Source organism: Anomaloglossus baeobatrachus, chromosome 7, assembly GCF_048569485.1.
Source record: "Anomaloglossus baeobatrachus isolate aAnoBae1 chromosome 7, aAnoBae1.hap1, whole genome shotgun sequence".
Taxonomy (NCBI): Eukaryota; Metazoa; Chordata; class Amphibia; order Anura; family Aromobatidae; genus Anomaloglossus; species Anomaloglossus baeobatrachus.
Genome location: NC_134359.1, coordinates 61,895,272 through 61,915,274, shown reverse-complemented (window position 1 = coordinate 61,915,274; position 20,003 = coordinate 61,895,272). Strand labels below are relative to the sequence as shown.

The 20,003-nt window shown below is 48.1% G+C and overlaps 2 protein-coding genes across 4 annotated transcripts in view; one reads left to right on the top strand and one right to left on the bottom strand.

Moving 5' to 3' along the window:
• Window positions 1-7,120, bottom strand: part of SCRN3 (secernin 3) — a 41,894-nt gene extending 34,774 nt beyond the window's left edge. For 2 of the 3 annotated variants that reach the window (XM_075317350.1, XM_075317353.1), the window contains exons 1-3: window positions 7,045-7,117; window positions 2,680-2,771; window positions 1,297-1,466 (exon numbers count right to left, since the gene is read on the bottom strand). In XM_075317350.1, the coding sequence (XP_075173465.1) occupies window positions 1,297-1,452 (156 nt within the window). In that variant the 5' untranslated portion in view covers window positions 1,453-1,466; window positions 2,680-2,771; window positions 7,045-7,117. Of the gene's footprint in view, window positions 1-1,296; window positions 1,467-2,679; window positions 2,772-7,044 lie in introns of all 3 variants that reach the window. The other variant, XM_075317351.1, reaches the window with a different exon arrangement.
• Window positions 7,121-18,686: 11,566 nt separating this feature from the next.
• The window catches only part of CIRSR (corepressor of RBPJ and splicing regulator), a 62,289-nt gene continuing 60,972 nt past the window's right edge, over window positions 18,687-20,003 (top strand). The window contains exon 1 of the mRNA XM_075317354.1: window positions 18,687-18,925. Within this exon, the coding sequence (XP_075173469.1) occupies window positions 18,854-18,925 (72 nt within the window). The 5' untranslated portion in view covers window positions 18,687-18,853. The remainder of the gene's footprint in view (window positions 18,926-20,003) is intronic.

Sequence of the window (20,003 nt, the reverse complement as noted above, 5' to 3'; positions counted from 1 at the left end):
TTGTGCAGTACAAGCACAGTGGATGTGTTTATAGAAATCCCATGCTCAGTGTGCTTCTTTGCTCCGCAGCGTAAACTGACCTGAGTCACGGCTTTCCGAGCTGCAGCATGTCAATTTATGCAGTGGAGACACGAGGGTTCTCCGCAGGGAGGATAGAGCTAAAGACCACAGTGGCCCGAACCCTGATGTTCATGGTATGAGGAGACAAGCTGAGTCCAGGATGCAGCATATCCGAATCGTGGGCACGTACCCTTAACAGTCAAAGAATGAAACCTGCTGCTTGGACCAGCCAAGGGTCTCCTGAGCCGAAAGCAACAGCCTCAAATTGACATTTGATTCATACTGGACCTGTTATACTGGCTTTATTTTTTTAAAGGCTCATCAAGGCATCTGAGGGTTTCAGGAGTGCTGCAGCCAGTCTGTGGTTTAGCAGTCCATGCTCGGACATCTGCATGAGCCCTTAGGGTAAGTGTCCACGATAAGGGTTCACAGCATTTTGGATGTAGCATGTTTCAGCTGCGTCGAAAACGATACGATGTACAGTACAAGCACAGTGGATGGGATTTATAGAAATCTCATGTCCACTGTGCGTGTACGGACCACAGCGAAAAATGACCTGCGGTGCGGCTTTCCAAGCCACAGCATGTCAATTCTTTGCTACTGAGTCGCATGCATCCTCCGCAGGGAGAACACAGAGAGAGACTGCAGCGTACTGAACCCTGATCGTGGGCACGAGCAGCTGCGGTCTCCTGTGGAGCATACTCGTGGCCCCACAGGTCAGGACCCAACGCGTCATGGACAAAGTGGGTCCTGATCGTGGGCACATACCCTTAGAATGCATCCCTGGTTCAATCCATGAGTATGATATGACAAAGTCATATAGAGTGAACTGTACATTGAGACATTTTTTCAACATCACCCCAGGCCAAATGTATCCCGTACTACTGCGAGCAGACAGCGTGGCATAAAGCGTCTCTAAAATTGTCTCAAATCTTGCACATCTGGGACATCACTAGGTGTCAATTTCAAAGGGCAGATGTAGAACACAAGGACAGTCCTTACAGCCATATAGACACTGTTTTCTGGCAGGTCAGGCTCGTCTGTCATATGCATTAACATAAGCAAAGTATGCAATGTGAACAGGGCCTTACTCAACTTTTTATTAGCTCCCATCTGCTATAAAACATCCAAACCCTTGCATTTACAATTACTGATGTAGAATTTTTAAATATATTTTTTTAAATTATTTCTAAATCCCATTAATATTTGATTAAAAATGGTGGAGAATCACCGTACCTCTAGTTTCTCTCCAGCGCCATAAGATTGTCCTGGGAAATACACGACCTCCTGGACTTCATCACTCGGCCGATCGGAATTTTTTCCAAAAATAATTCTATTGCCGACGGTCGCTGGCGGAAGAGCAATGAAGGTGTCACAGGAGCAGGGATCCATATTGTCACTATGGTCTGCAGGTAGAAAGAGGAAAAAAAAAGTCTGATTTTTTTTTTATGCTTAAGCGGTTACATGAATGTTCCTTGACCTGACTCATAACAGCTGGGTCCGGTCACTTTGTTTTATGATGGAACTAAAGGGATTTAAAACTTCCACAACGTTCAGTAATGCTGGACAGAAGAACTACAAAAACAATCATGTCCTAATGATTGAATTTTTTTTTTGCTGACAGTCCATCAACATCCATTCTTAAAGGGAACCAGTCACCACTTTTTTGGCCTATAAGCTGCGGCCACCACCACCGGGCTCTTATATACAGCATTCTAACATGCTGTATATAAGAGCCCAGGCCGCTGTGTAGAACATAAAAATCACTTTATAATACTTACCCAATGGTCGTGCGCTTGGCCATATGGGCGTCTCCGTTGTCCGGTGCGGGCACATCCCCTTTAGGCCATCTTCGTCCTCTTTCTGAAGCCGCGGTGCATGATGCGTCCTACATCATACACACTCACCGATCCTGTGCAGGCGCACTAATATACTCTGATCTACCCTGCTCAGGACCTGAATGCCGGCGAGTGTGTATAACGTCGGACCCGTCATGCACCTCGGCTACAGAAGATGGAGGACGAAGATGGCTGAAAGAGGCGGCGCCGGCACCAGACAACGGAGACACCCATATGGCCAACCGCACGACCATTAGGTAAGTATTATAAAGTGTTTTTTATGTTCTCACAGCGGCCTGCATGTTAGAATGCTGTATATAAGAGCCCGGTGGTGGTGGCCGCAGCTTATAGGCCAAAAAATTGGTGACAGGTTCCCTTTAAAGGGGCGGTCCATTACTTTTACATTGATCTGGCTCAGTGGTTAGCACATAGCCTTGCAGCGCTGGGGTCCTTGGTTCAAATCCCACCAAGGACACCATCTGCAAGGAGTTTGTATGTTCTCCCCGTGTTTGCATGCGTTTCCTCCCACACTCCAAAGACATACAGATAGGGACTCTAGATTGTGAGCCCTAATGGGGACAGTGTTGCCAATGTATGTAAAGCGCTGTGGAATTAATAGCGCTATATAAAGGAATAAAATAAAATGATAATCTGTTCCTACTTCTGTAAACACATTGGATTCTCTCATTGTACTTTCCTGCCACCTGCTGGTGAATTGTAGCACTGCAGCACACAAAGTACGGTACTTCTTGTATTACGGTATTATACTCAATAAACTCACAGATAAATGCAGCCAGCTTCTCCTGGGGACGTAAAGTATGAGGCCGACCGCAGCTTATCCTGGGGATACTGTCCGACTGCCAGGAGCTGGTCCTGCAGGGATGAAAAGAAACAGTCCCATTAATGACCCCTACCTACAATGGTTTTTACTTTGTGGTGGGGGGGGGGGGTGTAAGAGGCTTTTTTTTATTGGTTTCTCAGCATAACAGTTATATGGAGGAGAACGTGGGCACCGCTGCAAAACCTGGAGCAAAGGCCATGAAAGAAAGTAGCAGGAGTTATGTAGCACTTGGTCCTTTTCTACTAAATTACTAAAATCATCAGGATCCTCCACATATATGAAGGCGGGTGTAGCGGCCGAGTGGGTGCTGTATCCCTATGCATAAAAGTGGTACTGATACAGCAAGAAAAAAAATATTAAAAAAATAGTGAGTTTAGACAGTTTTTTAGATTGATTTTTTTATTTTACAGCAGATTCTGTTCCAAAAATCCATTACAAAAAAAACAAACAAGTTTCTGCACATGGTGTATTCTCCCTATGTTTTGTTTTCAGTGTAGAAAAAAAAAAATAAAAAAGGTACCAAATTAGATTTCTGAATCAACAAAAGGAAAAAATAAAATAAAAAACACACACACATATATATATATATATATATATCTCTATCACCGGTCGCAGCTACGGCCACAAAATTTTGCACACTCACACGTCTGGACCCTGAGAGCGTCATAGGTTATGTTTTGAGGGGAAATTTTAACCCCGCTCTTTACAGTTATTCACCAAAAAACCTGCCTCCATTAAAGCGAATGGAGCTGGGAGCCACAGTGCAGCCAGAACTTCAAAAGAATGCGCAGCCACGCCCTTATATGGAATGTTGGCGTGTCACAATGCAGCCAGGGAAAGAGACAGACAGGGAAAGAGACAGACAGGGAAAGAGACAGACAGGGAAAGAGACAGACAGGGAAAGAGAGGGAAAGTGACAGAGATAGATAGACAGACAGGGAAAGAGATAGACAGGGAAAGAGATTGAGACAGACGGAGAAAGAGACAGACAGAGACAAAGAGCTAGAGAGAGAGAGACAGAGAGATATATACAGAGGGAGAGAGACAGAGAATGGGAGAGAAACAGAGAGACAGTTACTATCCCGGGCAGCGCCGGGTGCTATGTTGTGAGGCGAAATTTTAACCCCGCGTGTTCCAATTTACCAATCAATTTTGCCCCTATCTACATAATAGGGAAAAAGTGAAACGAAAAGTGTTAGGGGCAAATTGACAGCTGCCAGATGTGAACAAGGGGCACTTAAAGAATGAGAGCGATGGCACCAAAGAGTATATACCGTACAGTTGCTAAGGTGGGGCCCCGACATGGGATACTCACCACACTCGGGGATATGAACACACACACAATGCGCCACACACTACCACGTACATGAACACATATACCATCCTCAGCACACATCTCACCACACATACACCAACCTCACCACATAATCGTCCTAAACACACACAAGTCTGGTATTATCCTTCACAAATAAAAATCTGATTAATAAGCAGCCAAACTGCAAGAACAACAAATGTACCATATAGGAAATACGGCAGCTGTCAGTCACATGACCTGTCTATATGTGTATGTGTGAGCTAATATATACTGTCAGGGGGAGGGCTTTCTGTTGCCTGGAGATTTATCATGCTGCCAATAGCAACCAATCACAGCTTAGCTTCTATTTTGCTACAGTTAATTAATCTGAGCTGTGATTGGTTAATATAGGCAATAATTTAATAATTACATTTCTATCTATTTGTTTTGTGGTTTTTGTGTGCAGAATACATTTTTGTTAATACATTCTAATTTGTTAACAGCAGTTATTAACCAACCCAGGCAGTACAGCTTATATAATAAATATAATATATATATATATATATATATATATATATATATATATATATATATATATATATATATATATATTATATATAATTATATAAAAAAACAGACCCGAAAAAAGCTATTGAAAAAAACCCTCATTTTTTGATAATGTGGTTTCTTGGACAAACATTCTATTACCAGACAAAAAAAAAAATCAACTTCATTTTGAAAATAATCCTAGGAAAATAAAACACAATGACATGAAAGGGCTGCACCAATAACAGATAATTATAACCCATGCATAGTATACGCCATCAATATCTTTTTCTCTACATACACGGCTCTGCTACATGCACATTACATACACAGCTCTCCTGTAACCACAGTATACACAGCTCTGCTACATACACATTACATACACTGCTCTCCTGTAACCACAGTATACACAGCTCTGCTACATACACAGCTCTGCTACATGCACATTACATACACAGCTCTCCTGTAACCACAGTATACACAGCTCTGCTACATGCACATTACATACACAGCTCTCCTGTAACCACAGTGCACAGCTCTGCTACATGCACATTACATACACAGCTCTCCTGTAACCACAGTATACACGGCTCTGCTACATGCACATTACATACACTGCTCTCCTGTAACCACAGTATACACGGCTCTGCTGCATGCACATTACATACACAGCTCTCCTGTAATCACAGTATACACAGCTCTGCTACACGCACATTACATACACAGCTCTCCTGTAACCACAGTATACACAGCTCTGCTACACACACATTACATACACAGCTCTCCTGTAACCACAGTGCACAGCTCTGCTACATGCACATTACATACACAGCTCTCCTGTAACCACAGTATACACAGCTCTGCTACATGCACATTACATACACAGCTCTCCTGTAACCACAGTATACACAGCTCTGCTACATGCACATTACATACACAGCTCTCCTGTAACCACAGTGCACAGCTCTGCTACATGCACATTACATACACAGCTCTCCTGTAACCACAGTATACACGGCTCTGCTACATGCACATTACATACACTGCTCTCCTGTAACCACAGTATACACGGCTCTGCTGCATGCACATTACATACACAGCTCTCCTGTAATCACAGTATACACAGCTCTGCTACACGCACATTACATACACAGCTCTCCTGTAACCACAGTATACACAGCTCTGCTACACGCACATTACATACACAGCTCTCCTGTAACCACAGTGCACAGCTCTGCTACATGCACATTACATACACAGCTCTCCTGTAACCACAGTATACACGGCTCTGCTACATGCACATTACATACACTGCTCTCCTGTAACCACAGTATACACGGCTCTGCTGCATGCACATTACATACACAGCTCTCCTGTAACCACAGTATACACAGCTCTGCTACACGCACATTACATACACAGCTCTCCTGTAACCACAGTATACACAGCTCTGCTACATACACATTACATACAAGGCTCTGCTACATGCACATTACATACACAGCTCTCCTGTAACCACAGTATACCCACAGTATACACAGCTCTGCTACATGCATAATACACACAGCTCTGCTACACACACATTACATACACAGCTCTCCTGTAACCACAGTATACACAGCTCTGCTACATGCACATTACATACACAACTCTCCTGTAACCACAGTACACAGCTCTGCTACATACACATTACATACACAGCTCTCCTGTAACCACAGTACACAGCTCTGCTACATGCACATTACATACACAGCTCTCCTGTAACCACAGTATACACAGCTCTGCTACATGCACATTACATACACAGCTCTCCTGTAACCACAGTATACACAGCTCTGCTACATGCACATTATATACACTGCTCTCTTGTAATCACAGTATACACAGCTCTGCTACATGCACATTACATACACTGCTCTCCTGTAATCACAGTATACACAGCTCTGCTACACGCACATTACATACACAGCTCTCCTGTAATCACAGTATACACAGCTCTGCTACACACACATTACATATACAGCTCTGCTACATGCACATTACATACACAACTCTCCTGTAACCACAGTACACACAGCTCTGCTACATACACATTACATACACAGCTCTGCTACATACACATTACATACACAGCTCTGCTACATACACATTACATACACAGCTCTGCTACACACACATTACATACACAGCTCTGCTAGATGCACATTACATACACAGCTCTCCTGTAACCACAGTACACACGGCTCTGCTACATGCACATTACATACACAGCTCTGCTATATGCACATTGCACACACAGCTCAGCAGCCTGTAGTTCTCCTGTTAGTAAACTACAAGTGGTAACATTGCAGCTTCCGTGACATGCTGGGACTTGTAGTGTCGCAGCAGCTGGAGAGCCGCAGGCTGCCGGGCCCACCCCTCCCTGCGGGCAGCCATGACGCACTCTCCCTGCACACGGTATAGACCTGTCTGCTGTTTACTTCTGACACTTCACATTAGCAGCAGAGCCCCGACTTACTCCTCTCACGTGACCAGTCACATGACCATGACATCACCAGTAGGAGCCCCGCCCCCTGCAGCCAGTCATCGGGGCTAGATCAGGGAGAGCGGACACTTGTTCACACAGGGCTTTTTTGCTGCTTTTTTAGCTACGGATTTGCCTTGGTTTTATGCATATATATCCATGCTAAAAAAAAGCTCCTTTTTACAGTCCCAGCTCACACACACACACAACTGCAGATTTTTTTCCTGACTTTTATCAAATACCTGCGTTTTTGCTGCAGATTTCAAAGTATGAGCATGTCAATTGTTTGCAGCACTTTTGCAACGTTTTTTCATTGATACAAGCCATTTGGAAATAAAACACCCCAAAAATGCAGATGACTCAAAGGAGATTTCCTGTCACACGATCAGGTTTTGGTCAGGGAAAAAAAACAAAAAAAGCCCTGTGTGAACATAGCCTGACGGGGTTCAAAAGTACCTGAGTGCTGGGCCGGGACTGACCTGGATCCGACACAATGGTAGTAAAAAGAAGTAAAGCAAGCGTGCTATACTTACCAGTCTCCAGCATTGCTGTACCAGCTCGGTAGATGCTAGAGTGTATGGGCTCCTTCCAGGTATGACGTCATTTCCACATACCCCTATCACATGGGAGACGGGGGACGAAGCATGATATAGTGGAAGAGAGAAAACGTCACCAAGCTCACTAACCAAGCCGGTCACACCCACTAACCTGGAAAAAACGTATACATTCTGGGCCCAACCGTACCTGCTCCCACGGCTCTTCTTACTTCTGGTGCAGCTCATTATCCTCATGCATATTCACTGCTTTCCCAGTGTCTGTGATTGGTTGCAGTCAGATACGCCCCCAGCCTGCGTGACAGCTTCTGACTGCAACCAATCACAGACCCGATCTGCAGGTCTATCATACAGTAAAAAATAAATATAAAAAAATGAAGTAGGGTCCCCCATATTTTGATACCCAGCACAGATAAAGCCTACCGCTTCAGGCTGCAGCCCCCAGCTGTGGGCTTTATCTTGGCTGGGTATCAAAATAAAACGGGACCCCATGCTGTTTTTTTTAATTATTTAAATAAATAATTGGAAAAAAACAGCATGTGGTTCCCCCCAATTTTGATATCCAGCCAAGATAAAGCCCACAGCTGGGGGCTGGTATTCTCAGGCTGGAGAGACCCAGCCTAAAAATATCAGCCTGCACCTGCCAAGGATTGTCGCATCCATTAGATGCGACAATCCCAGGACTTTACCCGGCTCTTCCGGAATTCCTCTGGTGCGGTGGCAATCGCCATAGCTGCAAATAAGCCCTAGATTGGTAATGGCAGGCGTCTGAGACACCCCCATCACCAATCTGTAATAAATGAAAAGAAATAAACACAAACATTGAAAAAAATCCTTTATTTGAAATAAAATACAAAAATCCCCCTCATTCACCACTTTATTAACCCCATAATCACACCCCTGCAGGTCCGACGTAATCCACACGAGGTCCCACAGCGATTCCGGTCTGCTACATCTGAAGATCGTAGAGTAAACGTACACGCTGCAGTATCAACTGCAACCAACACTGCACCTTGTCCCAGAGTGCCTGGAAATGTCAGAAAAAATGCTTGTAAAAATGGTGCATAATTTTGTGCGTTTGTTAAAGGGGTGGTTCACCCATTTTTTTTATTTTCTGTATGAGCTCTACTTACCTTTCTAGGCGTCTTCTCCATTGGCTTCTGTTTCCAGTTCTGGCACTGAGCGGCGCTATCCTGCACGCTCAGTGCCGGTCACATGACCCCCTGGAGCTGTGGCCGCCGGCATCCTCTGACGTCCCAGCATTTCCGGGCTCTCAAACAAGACGGGTACGTCACAGGATGCCGGCGCCACTCAGATTGAGTGACAGGGCTGTGGGCGGTGACTACCGCACGTCACAGCCCAGCATCGAGGGGAGGATCCGGAGGACGTTTGTGTGGAGCCGGCTAGCGTCCTGCAGATGGTGAGACAGGGGTGCCAGTGTGCAGTGCAGGGGGGGGGTCTTCAGCTGAATCCCCCCCTGCACGTAAGTATGTGATCACACTGTCCACCCGCCCGCTCTGCTGCGATGTCAGGAGAGCGGCCGGTGTCGGGCAGTGTGATCATGTGCTCCTCCCAGCAGCACAGCAGGACGCAGCGAGACACTGACAGGCATGTCACCGCTGTGCTCTGCCATCTGTCCTGCTGCATGGGACCAACTGTCTGCACTCTGTCACCTGCACCACAAGTCACAGAGTGGAGACAGTTGGTGACAGAGCACCTCTGCCCCCCCCCCCTGTTCTTTCCCCACTCTCTTCTCTCCCCCCCCACTCTTCTCCCCCTCCCCTCTTCCCCCTCTTCTCTGCCCCCCTCTTATCCCTCTCTCCTCTCCCCTCTCTTTTCCCTCGCTCTCTTCCCCCCTCGCTCTCTTTTCCTCCCCCCTGCGCTCTCTTTTCCTCCCCCTGCACTCTTTTCCTCCCCCTGCGCTCTCTTTTCCTCCCCTCTGTGCTCTCTTTTCCTCCCCCCTGCGCTCTCTTTTCCTCCCCCCTGCGCTCTCTTTTCCTCCCCCCTCGCTCTCTTTTCCTCCCCCCTCGCTCTCTTTTCCTCCCCCCGCGCTCTCTTTTCCTCCCCCCTCGCTCTCTTTTCCTCCCCCCCTCGCTTTCTTTTCCTCCCCCTCGCTCTCTTTTCCTCCCCCCTCGCTCTCTTTTCCTCCCCCCTCGCTCTCTTTTCCTCCCCCCCTCGCTCTCTTTTCCTCCCCCCCTCGCTCTCTTCTCCCCCCCCTCGCTCTGTTCTCCCCCCCGCTCGCTCTCTTTCCCCCCGCTCGCTCTCTTTTCCTCCCCCCCCGCTCGCTTTCTCTCTTTTCCCTCGCTCTCTCCTGGCATGGTCAGTACAGAAATCTCTCCATCGTGGAGGGATGAGAGGGAGTAATAAACATGGAGTCCCTACTGTGTCTGTGTATTTATTTCTAATAAAGTATTTTTCTCTGTGTGGTCTTTTTTTTTTAAACCCTTTATTGGAGATTCTTAATGGCCAGGTCAACCTTGGCCTGACATTAAGAATCTCGGGCTTTATACCAGCGGGGTAAAACATAGCTGGTATTAACCCCTTATTACCCAGCGTGCCACCTGCCACCAGGGCCACTGGAAGAGTTGGATACAGCGCCAGAAGATGGCGCTTCTATGAAAGCGCCATTTTCTGGGGCGGCTGTGGACTGCAATTCGCAGCGGGGGGCCCAGAAAGTTTGGGCACCCTTCACTGCGGATTCCAATCCCCAGCTGCCTAGTTGTACCTGGCTGGACTCAAAAATTCGGCGAAGGCCATGTCATTTTTTTTTTTTAATTATTTCATGAAATTCATGAAATAAAAAAAAAAAAAAGGGCTTCTCTATATTTTTGGTTCCCAGCCGGGGTACAACTAGGCAGCTGGGGGGTTGGGGGCAGCCCGTAGCTGCCTGCTGTACCTGGCTAGCATACATTTTTTTTAAAAAATCGGCATGGGCTTCGCCCATCGAGCACCAGAGCATTTTACTGCTCAATTCATCCCAAGTAATCAGATGACTCCAGTGTCGGCCGATTACTTGTTCTGTGTCCCCCTGCATCCATCGCAGCGTGTACGGGCTGTGAGGTCAGCGGAGTGGAGACAGTGACATGCTCTGCTCTGACACATAGTGTGCTGCATGTCACTATCTTTCTCCACTCTGGCACTTGTAGTGCAGGTGACCGGATGCTACATGTCACTAACTGTCTCCACTATGGGACTTGTTGTGCAGGTGAGAGTGTATACAGTTGGTACTATGCAGCAGAAATCACAGAGTGGGGCAGTTAGTGACATGTATCATCCGGTCACCTGCACAACAAGTCCCAGAGTGGATACAGTGACATGCAGCACGCTATGTGTCAGAGCAGAGCATGTCACCAACTTGCTCTGCTCTGTCACCTGCGGTGCTGCATGTCACGTTTTTGCCGCGATTTGGTGCCTTTTTTGCTGCGTTTTTGCTCACTGCGTTTTTAATCAGTGCACAATGCCATTAAAGATTGTTGATGAAAAAAATAAAAAAGGTCTGATGTCATTTCCTTATTCAAAATGTTCATTGTATGCAGGAGAGCAGACAGCAGCTGCAGAACTACAAGGCTCAGCATCCTCCATCCAGGACTGTATACAGTTTTTTACCCAAAAAGAAAAAAAAAATGACGTGGGCTTCGCCATATTTTTGTATGCTAGCCGGGTACAGCAGGCAGGTACGGGCTGCCCCCAACCCCCAGCTGCCTAGTTGTACCTGGCTGGGAACCAAAAATATAGAGAAGCCCTTTTTTTTTTTAATTATTTCATGAATTTCATGAAATAATTAAAAAAAAAAATGACGTGAGCTTCGCCTAATTTTGGTGTCCAGCCGGGTACAACTAGGCAGCTGGGGATTGGAACCCACAGTGAAGGGTGCCCAAGCTTTCTGGGCACCCCCACTGCGAATTGCAGTCCGCAGCCACCCCAGAAAATGGCGCTTTCATAGAAACGCCATCTTCTGGCGCTGTATCCAACTCTTCCAGCTGCCCTGATGCCGGGTGGCTAGCCGGGTAATAATGGAGTTAGGGCTAGCTGTATATTATCAGCTAGCCCTAAGCCCGAAGTTCATGGTGTCACGCCAATATTAGACATGGCCACCATGAATTTCTAGTAATGATAAAAAAAAAAAAAACACAACACCCAGAAAAATATTTTTGTTAGAAATAAAACACAACACAATTAGTGACTCCATCTTTATTGAAATAAACCCCCCTCCGCAGTAATCCTGGGTCAGGGTCCCGCGACGTCCAATCCGGATCCAATATCATCTGATCGGTTTGCTGGAAGGCAGAGCGATCAGATGATGTGTCAGGATCAAGGGGCTGAAGCACATCACACATCAGCTGATTGTATAAAAGCCGATTATACAATCAGCTGAAGCATCAGTGCAAAAAAAAAATAAAAATAAATAAATACTCACGTCTGTGCTGATTACCGGCAGCTCCTGCAGCGGAGTCTGATCCTGGCCCATCACTGCAGGAGCTGCCAGTAATCAGCTGATGAAGTCCCCTGACGGCAGGATCAGCTGATAGCCGGCCGGGCGCGAAAAAGCCGGCGACACCACGAGAATCGATCAGCTGATGCGTCAGGTGACTGCATCAGGTGATCCACGGCCAGGTCCTGCAAGCTTCGTGCGTGCCCCGGGGAGACTGCACACAGCCGAAGCGGCGGGACTGAGACAGGGGCTGGAAGCAGGCATGGCACCGGGACCCTGCAGACAGGTGAGTATGACATACACACACACACTGTATATATACACACACACATACACACTCACTCACACACTGTATATACACACACACACACACTGTATATACACATACACTGTATATACACACACACACACACACTGTATATACGCACATACACTGTATATACGCGCACACACACTTTCTTCCCCTGGCTGTGTAGAGCTGCTGCTGTCTCTGTATGATTGATCTCAGTGCATCCACTGGGAAGAGGCAGGGAGGAGGGTTTGGGTGGGAGCAGAGTGGGTGTATTAGACACAATGGGTGTGTTAGATAAGCCAGACACCGCCCTAGAGCCACAAAGAATTCTGGGACTTGTAGGAACTGAACACAGGAAGTCAGAGGAGAGATTAACCCCATCAGAGCTGGAGCCAGCAATGACCTTGTGCTGCTAGTGCACAATGAAAGGTAATTTTGCTGAAAAAAACATAATAGATGTGTTGAGGGGCACATATTAGCAAGATTTATCAGAAAAAAAAAATCAGTTTTGGTAACTGGACAACTTCTTTAAAGCTATGTTCACACACTGCATTTTTTACTGCGTTTTTGGTGAATTTTTGAGGTCATAAAGATGCACCTAAATGCATGCATATCCTTCTCCTAGCAAAGTCTATGAGATTTCTATTTTGCTGTCTACACTGGGCATCCTTTTTTGGCTGCGTTTTTGAAGATGCAGCATGTAAATTCTTTTTGCGTTTTTCCAGCATTTTTGAGCCCTCCAGTCAATTGGCTTCCTTTTTTCTGGAAATATACTCGAGTTCCCCATTGACTTCCATTACACTCGGTACACGTGTTTCACCCATCCGAGTGTCCAACTACTCATTACCAGTACCGAGCACCTGAGCATGGTAGTGCCCGCTCATCACTAGTTACCAGTACTGAGCACCCGAGCATGGTAATGTTCACTCATCACTAGTTACCAGTACTGAGCACCCGAGCATGGTAGTGCCCACTCATCACTAGTTACCAGTACTGAGCACCCGAGCATGGTAGTGCCCGCTCATCACTAGTTACCAGTACTGAGCACCCGAGCATGGTAGTGCTCGCTCATCACTAGTTACCAGTACTGAGCACCCGAGCATGGTAGTGCCCGCTCATCACTAGTTACGAGTACTGAGCACCCGAGCATGGTAGTGCCCACTCATCACTAGTTACCAGTACTGAGCACCCGAGCATGGTAGTGCTCACTCATCACTAGTTACCAGTACTGAGCACCCGAGCATGGTAGTGCCCGCTCATCACTAGTTACCAGTACTGAGCACCCGAGCATGGTAGTGCCCGCTCATCACTAGTTACCAGTACTGAGCACCCGAGCATGGTAGTGCTCACTCATCACTAGTTACGAGTATAAAGCACCCGAGCATGGTAGTGCTCACTCATCTCTAGTTACGAGTACCCAGCACCCGAGCATGGTAGTGCCCACTCATCACTAGTTACCAGTACTGAGCACCCGAGCATGGCAGTGCCCACTCATCACTAGTTACGAGTATAAAGCACCCGAGCATGGTAGTGCCCGCTCATCACTAGTTACCAGTACCGAGCACCCGAGCATGGCAGTGCCCACTCATCACTAGTTACCAGTACTGAGCACCCGAGCATGGTAGTGCCCGCTCATCACTAGTTACGAGTATAAAGCACCCGAGCATGGTAGTGCCCGCTCATCACTAGTTACGAGTACTGAGCACCTGAGCATGGTAGTGCCCGCTCATCACTAGTTACGAGTACTGAGCACCCGAGCATGGTAGTGCTCGCTCATCACTAGTTACCAGTACTGAGCACCCGAGCATGGTAGTGCCCGCTCATCACTAGTTACGAGTACTGAGCACCCGAGCATGGTAGTGCCCACTCATCACTAGTTACCAGTACTGAGCACCCGAGCATGGTAGTGCCCGCTCATCACTAGTTACGAGTACTGAGCACCCGAGCATGGTAGTGCTCACTCATCACTAGTTACCAGTACTGAGCACCCGAGCATGGTAGTGCCCGCTCATCACTAGTTACCAGTACTGAGCACCCGAGCATGGTAGTGCCCGCTCATCACTAGTTACCAGTACTGAGCACCCGAGCATGGTAGTGCTCACTCATCACTAGTTACGAGTATAAAGCACCCGAGCATGGTAGTGCTCACTCATCTCTAGCTACGAGTACCCAGCACCCGAGCATGGTAGTGCCCACTCATCACTAGTTACCAGTACTGAGCACCCGAGCATGGCAGTGCCCACTCATCACTAGTTACGAGTATAAAGCACCCGAGCATGGTAGTGCCCGCTCATCACTAGTTACCAGTACCGAGCACCCGAGCATGGCAGTGCCCACTCATCACTAGTTACCAGTACTGAGCACCCGAGCATGGTAGTGCCCGCTCATCACTAGTTACGCGTATAAAGCACCCGAGCATGGTAGTGCCCGCTCATCACTAGTTACGAGTCCCGAGCACCTGAGCATGGTAGTGCCCGCTCATCACTAGTTACGAGTCCCGAGCACCTGAGCATGGTAGTGCCCGCTCATCACTAGTTACGAGTACAGAGCACCCGAGCATGGTAGTGACCGCTCATCACTGGTTACGAGTACCGAGCACCCGAGCATGGTAGTGCCCGCTCATCACTAGTTACGAGTCCCGAGCACCTGAGCATGGTAGTGCCCGCTCATCACTAGTTACGAGTACAGAGCACCCGAGCATGGTAGTGCCCGCTCATCACTAGTTACGAGTCCCGAGCACCTGAGCATGGTAGTGCCCGCTCATCACTAGATACGAGTACAGAGCACCCGAGCATGGTAGTGCCCGCTCATCACTAGTTACGAGTACAGAGCACCCGAGCATGGTAGTGCTCGCTCATCACTAGTTACGAATACCAAACACCCGAGCATGGTAGTGCTCGCTCATCACTAGTTACGAGTACCGAGCACCCGAGCATGGTAGTGCCCGCTCATCACTAGTTACGAGTACCAAGCACCCGAGCATGGTAGTGCCAGCCTATCACTAGTTACGAGTACAGAGCACCAGAGCATGGTAGTGCCCGCTCATCACTAGTTACGAGTACAGAGCACGCGAGCATGGTAGTGCCCACTCATCACTAGTTACGAGTATCGAGCACCCGAGCATGGTAGTGCTCGCTCATCACTAGTTATGAGTACCGAGCACCCAAGCATGGTAGTGCCCGCTCATCACTAGTTATAAGTACTGAGCACCCGAGCATGGTAGTGCCCGCTCATCACTAGTTACGAGTACCGAGCATGGTAGTACTCGCTCATCACTAGTTACGAGTACAGAGCACCCGAGCATGGTAGTGCCCGCTCATCACTAGTTATAAGTACCGAGCACCCGAGCATGGTAGTGCCCGCTCATCACTAGTTACCAGTACAGAGCACCCGAGCATGGTAGTGCTCGCTCATCACTAGTTACCAGTACTGAGCACCTGAGCATGGTAGTGCCCGCTCATCACTAGTTACGGGTACTGAGCACCCGAGCATGGTAGTGCCCGCTCATCACTAGTTACGAGTCCCGAGCACCTGAGCATGGTAGTGCCCGCTCATCACTAGTTACCAGTACAGAGCACCCGAGCATGGTAGTGCTCGCTCATCACTAGTTACCAGTACTGAGCACCTGAGCATGGTAGTGCCCGCTCATCACTAGTTACGGATACAGAGCACCTGAGCATGGCAGTGCTCGCTCATCACTAGTTACGGGTACCGAGCACCCGAGCATGGTAGTGCCTGCTCATCACTAGTTACAAGTACCGAGCACCCGAGCATGGTAGTGCTTGCTCATCACTAGTTACGAGTCCCGAGCACCTGAGCATGGTAGTGCCCGCTCATCACTAGTTACGAGTCCCGAGCACCTGAGCATGGTAGTGCCTGCTCATCACTAGTTACGAGTCCCGAGCACCTGAGCATGGTAGTGCCTGCTCATCACTAGTTACGAGTCCCGAGCACCCGAGCATGGTAGTGCCCGCTCATCACTAGTTACGAGTCCCGAGCACCTGAGCATGGTAGTGCCCGCTCATCACTAGTTACGAGTACAGAGCACCAGAGCATGGCAGTGCCCGCTCATCACTAGTTACGAGTACCGAGCACCCGAGCATGGTAGTGCTCGCTCATCACTAGTTACGAGTACCGAGCACCCGAGCATGGTAGTGCCCGCTCATCACTAGTTACGAGTACTGAGCACCCGAGCATGGTAGTGCCCGCTCATCACTAGTTACGAGTACCAAGCACCTGAGCATGGTAGTGCTCATTCATCACTAGTTACGAGTACCGAGCACCCGAGTATGGTAGTGCTCGCTCATCACTAGTTACGAGTACTGAGCACCCGAGTATGGTAGTGCCCGCTCATCACTAGTTACGAGTACAGAGCACCCGAGCATGGTAGTGCTCACTCATCACTAGTTACGAGTTCTGAGCTTCCGAGCATGGTAGTGCTCACTCATCACTAGTTACGAGTTCTGAGCTTCCGAGCATGGTAGTGCTCACTTATCACTAGTTACGAGTTCTGAGCTTCCGAGCATGGTAGTGCTCACTCATCACTAGTTACGAGTTCTGAGCTTCCGAGCATGGTAGTGCTCACTCATCACTAGTTACCAGTACAGAGCACCCGAGCATGGTAGTGCTCACTCATCACTAGTTACGAGTACTGAGCTTCCGAGCATGGTAGTGCTCACTCATCACTAGTTACGAGTACTGAGCTTCCGAGCATGGTAGTGCCCGCTCATCACTCCAGACAACCCCTTTAAATGGATTGTCCAGTGAAAACAAGTTGTAACCTTTCCACAGCGGGATGAGAACTTGCCAAATGTTAGGCTTCCAACTGCCAGGACCCAAACACCTTTTTTAATCGTCATTACAAGATGATGGATGTGCTGGCCCTTCCTCTGGGGCCTGTCGTGGTATTTATACAGGTATAGTGTATAGGGCTCCACTGACGGAGGCCACGAGCTCCATTATAGCCTCAGCCTTGGTTCAATAGGTCAGTGTCAGAATAACAAAAAAAATGGAAAATTGAAGTCTGTGCTATTTTGTACCTAGTATTAAGAAAAGAAAAATCAGAGTCTACATTATATTTTTTACATGATAAAAAAAAAAAAAAAAAAAAAAAAAAAAAAAGAGTACAATTATGGCGTGATTACAGTTCGGCCAGAGGAGGATGAGGCTGTTACCCCTACAGAGTAAGGCCTGCGCCACACATCCGTGCCTCCGGTACGTGTTTGTCATTTTTTACACGTACCGGCGGCACGGAGACACTTTAACCAATGCTACCCTATTGTAGCAGGCACACACACGTAAAACCACACGGAACGTGTGTCCGTGTGCGTTTGTACGTGTGTGCGATTTTGAAAGCGCTGACATGTCAGTGTTTTCTCCGGCAGCACGGGTGTCACACGGCCCGCACCCGCACCACACGGGTGTAGTGTGGATGCGGTCCCGTGTGACACGCGCCGGAGTAAACACACATGTCAGTTAAAAAAAAAAAAAACATTAACTCACCTTCTCCAGCTCTCCTGTCTCTGCCGCTGCTGCCTCTAGCTGCCGACCGCCGCTCATTATTCTCATTGAATATTCACTTCACTGCCTGGCAGCAGCAGCAGCGGGGAGACGGGAGGGCTGGAGACCGAGGCTCAGCACCACGGACAGCAGCGCGGACATCAGGAAGGACCAGGTGAGTATAATAATTACTGATTCTACGTGTGCTATCGCGGATAGCACACGTAGAACACACGTGTCACGCACGTACCAGAGACACGTACTTACCTGCACACAACACGCAGGGAAAATACGTGTCTCTCGGCACGTGCGTGAAATTCACGTGAGTGTGGCAGAGGCCTAAGACGGCACGAGCCGCTGAGCATGGTGATCGTCTGCAGCGGTGATGTCAGCCATCCACGTGACGCGATCACTGCAGCCATAACACTGAACTGAGCAGTGGCAGCGGGGAGGCCGGGGATCTGCTCAGATTTTAGAGGGCTTGGGGGGTCACACATTCCCAACTATAAAAACTCATAGAATTACAATATGTCCCCCAAAATATTGGCTGAGCACGAGTTAAAAAAAATGTCAATGGAAAAACCAATGAACTATCACTCGTGATATCCAGTACGTGTGGTGACGCTCTCCACCTCCGGTCACACATCAAATACTCGCTGCAAACGGCGAGCTCTTTCTTATATACAATCACGTGGCTGCAGATGCCACGTGACTTCTGACGACATACGCTACCAGCCAATTAGGTGTTAGAAATGACAAAACGTAACAGACTTGAGTTTGACTCCTCCCACCAGGTGATCACATGGTCATGACGTCATCAAAGGTCCTTCCGCTGATCGGGATCTCGCTCTTATCCTGAAGGAGGTGGAGTTTGTGTTGTTGTTGGCGGTGTCGCGGGACGTGGAGACTCCGGTCTCACCATTCTATCTGTGTGTGCAGAGGACCGGGCCTCCTCCGGGGAGAGTTAGTCACCATGGGGAAGTCATTTGCTAACTTCATGTGTAAGAAGGATTTCCATCCCGCCTCCAAGTCCAACATAAAGAAGGTGAGCAGTGACCGGAGCCACACTGAGGAGGGGGCGGGGCCGGGATGCTGCGGATTGCTGCTTTTTTTGGTCAGGGGCTGAAAATAAAGCACTTCCTGGTGTTGTGGTAGCACATAACCCCTCTTAGCCAATCCGCAGCTTGGAAATGATCATGTGACCTCCAGGCCTCTAGTAGTCCCAGACTGCATTGTAGTAGCCTGTAATGATTCCTGATGGGGGATCATGTGACTTTACAGACCCCCTTGGTCATTTGGGGGTGAGGGTGGTAGTAGATACACTCACTGATATAGGATTCAAACCTGTCTGCCATAGTGACAGTTGTCATAGCAACACACCCCTTTAAAAAATGTGTCAGTCTCCAGGCTGTCAAAAGTAGTAATTGTTCTTACTTCCCATCCCTTGGTCCTTGACCAGTTTCCAGCTGTTACATGGAGTGACCATTGTGACCAGTGATTGGCTGCAGCGGTCACATCTACTCTTCTGTCCCCTACTAATTAAACCAAAAGGATCTACTGGGCCTCGGATTTTTATTGGCCACCAGCTAATGTGACCTCAGCAGCTAATCACAGGCCCGAGCAATGACTCCTCGCGTTACTGTGAACGTGGTTTTGCACTGAATGGTGATACGTGGCCTGGGAACACCGAGGCCACAGATTATCAATCATTACTGCGATGGTTCTGTCCCCATACAGTAATGTGACCCGCAGCACTGGCCGTGTGATGAGCTTTGCGCTTACACCGTCCGATAATGGAGCGTTTGTAAGAACGGTGTTTTCCCGATTTTTAGAAATTGACTGTCCCTATTTAAACCCTTCCCAACTTGTAATGTATATGTACATAGCACAGAGGGTGCGGGTGTATGGAGCCAGCATCCGCCTCTAACACCAGTGACTGGAGCAGGCTCTGATCACGGCTGCTTAACCCCTTAAATGCCACAATCATTCCAACAGCAACATTTAAGGTGCAAAATCCATGTAATTCTCTATTTTGCGTAGCGGTCATTCCTTTGCACTGCGATTCTGAGTGTCCACAAGGCGACCATCTTCATACTCTTGTGAAGCCCGTTGTCTTACTGGAC